General features: G+C 36.2%; 1 protein-coding gene across 2 annotated transcripts in view; it reads right to left on the bottom strand.

Annotated features, from left to right (window-relative positions):
* Positions 1 to 4,310: 4,310 nt before the first annotated feature.
* Positions 4,311 to 5,869, bottom strand: part of LOC107657340 (protein inscuteable homolog) — a 147,374-nt gene continuing 145,815 nt past the window's right edge. The window contains exon 13 of one of the 2 annotated variants that reach the window (XM_016445385.1): positions 4,311 to 4,909. In XM_016445385.1, the coding sequence (XP_016300871.1) occupies positions 4,781 to 4,909 (129 nt within the window). In that variant the 3' untranslated portion in view covers positions 4,311 to 4,780. The remainder of the gene's footprint in view (positions 4,910 to 5,869) is intronic. The other variant, XM_016445386.1, reaches the window with a different exon arrangement.

The raw sequence follows: 5,869 nt of genomic DNA, 5'->3' as shown, positions 1-5,869 counted from the left end.
TCTAAATTGTGAGCATAAACCAAGTTATTTCATCTTTTCCATTGCGCGGATGAAAGATTAGAAGATTCTGAGTCGAGACGGTGTGTGTGTGTGTGAGACGTAAGCAGCGCGCGACCGCTTGAATGAATGAACTGATTGAACGCAGAGAAGGCTGTAACGCGAGTCCGCCTCTCCGTTGTTAAACTGCAGTAAGTGAACTTAAAGTTAACATCTGAGATCGTACAATAAGGTAGAAATTGAGCGTGTTCCTCATTTTTGTAATGCCTTGTTTATAGCTGGATTGATTTCACTGCGTGTTCCAGTGCCTTTCAATAGCTATACTCCCGGCAGGGAATCTCAGTCACCGTTAGCTGAATGGAGCTAAACTGCAGTAATTCAAAGGGAATAAATCTAATCTTCTTGCTTGAAACGTTTCTTCCAATCAATTCTTTGTCAAATGTATCATATTGTTGTTATAGAAATCATGTCTAAAAGTATACTCTGCAAGAGCGTTAAAACTCGGACCATGTGCCTGATGAGATAACATTTTGATTTATGAATTGGGAGGAGAAATATACAACACCCCAGCAAAGACGATATCTAATTGGTCAAAACACCATTTGGGAGGTGTCCAAAAGCCCATTTTAAATACTCAGGACACCATCAGATCACCCTCTTCCACCCTTTTTTGCCTTTTTCTAGTCACCAGTCATCACCTTTTATAAAACCCATTATAAACGAGGCTTTTGTTGCATCCAGTGGGGACGTAATTACGGATTATAATAACTTATATTTACTTTTTACGTGTTGCGTTGCATCGCGCCACGTAAACAAAACCATGTCTGCATTTGTGATCAGAAATGACAAACAAGCACTAACATTACTCTACACTGCTCAAAATTCGCGTTTGAATCATCAGTAGCAAATCCTTGAAATGAAAACGTACTTACAGACTGTAAGTCAGAACAGCCGGCGGCGGGCCAGCGTGAGCTGAGCAGCACTAAGTTGATGTATTTCCTCAGCGACCAGCACAGATCAGCTCTAGGCATGACGAAGCGGATATCGTCGCTTTCACAACGCAGCACACAGCGTCTTCACGACATGGTGGCAGCATCAATACTACAGCGAGAATAAAAGTTACGCCTTCGTTCTTTGCGTGAACATTTGGGCGGTGTTATGCAAATCTTCCCACATAGTGACGTAGATATGTGGGGGCGTGTTAGAACGAGCCGTTTTAGGTAGGTGTGGTTGACTCTTAACTTTTATAAAGAATATCTCTTTGGATTTGAGACTTTAGTCTTTGCAACTTTACAGATCTTCTTTATGCAACAAGAGCTTGTAACACTCCAAAGAGAAAGGAAAAATTGAAATCGCATCATATGACCCCTTTAAATGATTCCCTTTGAGCTAAATTGACCTGTTTCCCTTACAAAAGGTACATCTGGAAAAATGGGGGTCGTCTTATAATCAGGGTCGTCTTATATTCGGGCCAATACGGTATTTATACGGCTTGGTTTTCATTTGTTTTTGCTGGTCGTTGTTTGAAGGCTTTGTTCTGTGGATGTTCCTGTTTCCTGGCCTTTCCTGTGTGGATTTCTGTTTTTGTATTTTCTTAAAGTCATGAGTGCAAGTGGATTCTCTCACCGCCTAATCCTTCTGTTACAGTCTCTCTTATCTGACGAACTCAAATTAGTTCATGGAGCTGTCTCCTAATGAGCTGATGATCTGAATCAGGTGTGTTATAAAGAAAATGTACAGAGTACCAGGACTGGACTTGAGAACCACCGATTTTAAAATAGTTTATTTAACAGAAGTTTAGTTTGACTGAATGGTAGGATGGTTTGGACTAAATGAGGTACTATGCTGACAGAGGAAAGGTAGGCCGTAGGTCCCCTACCTGTCATTGCACATGTGCTCCTGTCTGTCAACACTAAGGTATGAGTGCCCTTCCCATAAGGTGAATCTCAAAAACAAGATTATGAACGTGATCTCAAAATACATTCTAAATATTTAGCTTTTTAAGCACAAATCACTTTTTACAGGAAGAAGAGTAAGTGTTGTTACACTCAATATTGATGGATTCAGACAGTTCATGAAGTTGATCAATTTCACCCAGTTAGTTGCAGTTTAATGTCAGACCAAATATTAATTATTATTTTATTTATTTATTAATTAAAATTATGTGTAATAATATAAACTTATTTAACACTTAAAAAAATTAATTTAAAATCAGGTTGTAGTTGAATAAATTGGCATGTACCAAGCAACTACAAGCCCAATTCCAGAAAAGTTGGGACATTTTGTAAAACGCAATAAAATCAAGAACATGTGATTTGTTAATTCCAAAGTTTTCACTGACTAACTTGAATGCATTTTGTAAATATTAATAAATTCACTTCACAGGGAACACAGTCTGCTGCTGCATCCAGAAATGCAACTTGAATCTCTATTACTCTAGGAGAAAGCTATACATCAATTCTATGCAGTGATGCCGTGGGGTTCTCTGGGCCAGAGCTCATCTGAGTCCAACATTCCAGCTTGTTTCTTGGAAAAATCGATGTCGAGTTCTCAGTCCCAAAGACTAAAGGGACCATCCAGACTTTCATCAGTGACAGAAGCAAAAGCAAACGTCTGTCATGGTATGGGGGTACAGCAGAGCAAACGGCATGGGTGACTGGCATATATGTGAAAGTACCATTGACATGGAAGCATATATTTGGATTGTACAGAGGCATATACTGCCATCAAGATGACATCTTTCATGTGATGGCCATGATTATTAGATCAAGACAATGTCAGCTCTTATTCTGCATGTGCACAACAGCGTGGTTTCAGAGTGAATGCGCTAGACTGGCTTGCCTACAGTCCAGATCTGAGTCCTATTGAAAATGTATGACCAGTCATGAAAAGGAGAATCAGTCAACGATGATCACAGACTGCTGAGCATCTGAAGTCTTGAATCAAGCAAGATTGGACAAAGATTTTGCTTGCAAACTTTAACAGTGAATATCCTCAATTCCCAAACATTTGAACATTGTATTTAATGGATAAGTTCACTTCCAGGATAAAAATTTCCTGATAATTTATTCACCTCCACGTCATCCAAGATGTTCAAGTCTTTCTTTCTTCAGTCGCAAAAAAAACCTACGTTTTTTGAGGAAAACATTCCAGGATTTTTCTCCATATAGTGCACTTCAATGGTGGCCAACGATTTGAAGTCCAAAATGCAGTTTCAATGCAGCTTGAAAGGGCTCTACATGATCTCAGCCGAGGAATAAGGGTCTTATCTAGCAAAACGATCAGTCATTTTCTTTTAAAAAATAATATTGATATACTTTTTAACCACAAATGCTCAGCTAGCATTAGTTCTGCGATGCGTATGCGCGTCTTTATTAGGCAATATTGGTAAGGTCACGCATGACGTAGGCGGAAGTACCGACCCAGTGTTTATAAAGCGAACATTCAAAAAAAGTAATTGCCCTTTACAAAAAAAGGTAACACAACGATGTCGGATGATTTTACGGTTGGAGGAGAAAATGATGCTGTTTGTGGAGATGATTAATCATCTTCTGCAGAGCTCTTGAGAGATTTAATGTCTTTTATTTCAGTTGATTTTATCTAAGTCTGTGGCTGAAGTCAGTTGTAGTTCTTGTGTTTCTCTTTTCTTCAGTGATTCTGCTTGTTAACAGCAGCTGTTCATCACTAATGCTCAATCAGCACTTAATTAATCACATAATTATCTCATTAACTTGAACACTGCTTCAGTTTTACTTCAACACTCTTTTAGAGTAGAGTGGGACCATATATGCTCCGAGCAGTGTTCATTTAACACTCGGGAATTTACTGTGTACTTATAAGTGGTCTTTGACTGCTTTAAGTAAAGCAGCATAAGAAAAATGGCAATATATGAGACTTATAATACATTATAATTATGAGAAATATAATCCATTGTAAAAGTGGATGCAACGTCTTCATTGTGTTATAAATCATCATACTCTTAAAAGCTATAACCACAAATAAGTAAATATTATAATATATTAAAACTGTTCTTATGAATATTCATGAGCTGATACAACATATTATAAGGTTTTTTATAATGCATTATGCATTCATTATAATGCCTTAAGAATACCCTTATAATGTATTATAAATACGGGCTTCATAGAAAGTGTTACCTAAAGATGCCTTTGAAGCACATTACATTTATAATATATCATCTTTATATTGTTTCTACATTCATTTGGAGATTTAATGTGATAAAACTCTGAGCAGTTTTAATTTAACACTCTGGATTTTACTGTGTTATGGTGATCTGTCAATATTTCTAACTGATGTTAAGCATAAACCCACTTTCAATAGAATTTAGCTTTATTCAAGACATGCTTATTTGCTTGACTATTTAAATAGTTTTCAGCATTATATAGGCTGAACCAACGTGTATTATCACACATCCATTTACATTCATGTGAATAGGAAATGTGCACAGTGTTACATTTAAAATGTTTGGATCTTCAAGCACAATTGCACAATTAATAGCTAATTAATTAATTGATTAATTTTGTCAGTACTTCTTTATTATGTATGATTTCTCTAAATCCCTGACTGATATAAATAATACTCAGGCCTTTTTAAAATTTCAGTCATGCATGATTCATGTTATATTTCTACCAGATGGCTGGAGGTTGTGTACAAAAACATACAGATCAACCAAGGTGGGTTTTTTTGGTAACAAATAAATACATTGATCAAATTGCACAAAATCTCTTACACCCCACCCTCCCCCTTTAATTCAGAGAGCCTCTCAGACGAAGCTCTCCTCCATGTTGGAGCACAAGAGGAAAGAGTCCACCAGTCTGGGCTTAATCAGCTGTTGATGGTCAGTGGGCCCAATACTGTCTGGACATTCAGCTGCAAGCCTCCTCAAAGCAGCCTGTCAATGGTACAAATGATATAATGATGAATGTAAAACACGGTAATGCTTTATTATAGACTCTGATAAAGTACTTACAAATCATTTGCAAACTATTAGTTTATAGTTAATTCATAGTTTATAAACTGTAGTTAATACATTAACAGACTCCATACAAATAGTAAGTTCTTCATTCATTATCACTGTAATCAACCAAATTGTTAATGTTTAATTAACTCATATGTAAAGAGTCAGATAATGCTTTGTTAACATAAATAGCTCTTACTTTAGATTAGGTCACAGGAAATGTTGAAATGTCATCAATTAAGTGCTTTAAACCAACCTTTTACTTTTACATAAAGTATATCTGTAGGCGTAATGGTTTTTATACTGTCCAAACTGCATATTTTTATATTCGGTCAATTAACCCTACCCCTAAACCTACCCATCACAGAAACCTAGAGAGAGAGAGAAGAGTCCCTGTGTGTGTGTGTGTGTGTGTGTGTGTCCTTAATGTATTTGTAAACATTTTAGGGGACAGTGAATATGAATGCAATTAGTGTTCAATAAAGGTTGGTTTAAAGCACTTAATTAATGACATTTTCTGTGACCTAATCTAAAGTGAAAAAACTAGTCACTCCTTATTACACTTAACAATTCCTTTATTATGAGGTAAATAAACAATAATAATTGTGGTAATTGCAGTGATAATGAATGAAAAAATCACTATTTGTATAGAGTCTATGAATGTATTAACTACAGTTTATAAACTATGAATTAACAATAAACTAATAGTTTGTTATTTGTAAGTACTTTATCAGTGTAAACTCATTATAAAGTGTTATCTACAACACATATTCTACAAATGTGCTGGAAAAGAAACTATACTCTTTTCTTATTATTTTATGAAAGTGTGGCCAAGTATGGTGACCCATACTCGGATTTTGTGCTCTGCATTTAACCCATCCAAGTACACACACA

The sequence above is a fragment of the Sinocyclocheilus anshuiensis genome, unplaced genomic scaffold, assembly GCF_001515605.1.
Source record: "Sinocyclocheilus anshuiensis isolate Anshui unplaced genomic scaffold, SAMN03320099.WGS_v1.1 scaffold191, whole genome shotgun sequence".
NCBI classification, from domain to species: domain Eukaryota; kingdom Metazoa; phylum Chordata; class Actinopteri; order Cypriniformes; family Cyprinidae; genus Sinocyclocheilus; species Sinocyclocheilus anshuiensis.
Note: the sequence above shows the minus strand (reverse complement) of the source record. Positions and strands in the feature narration are given on the sequence as shown.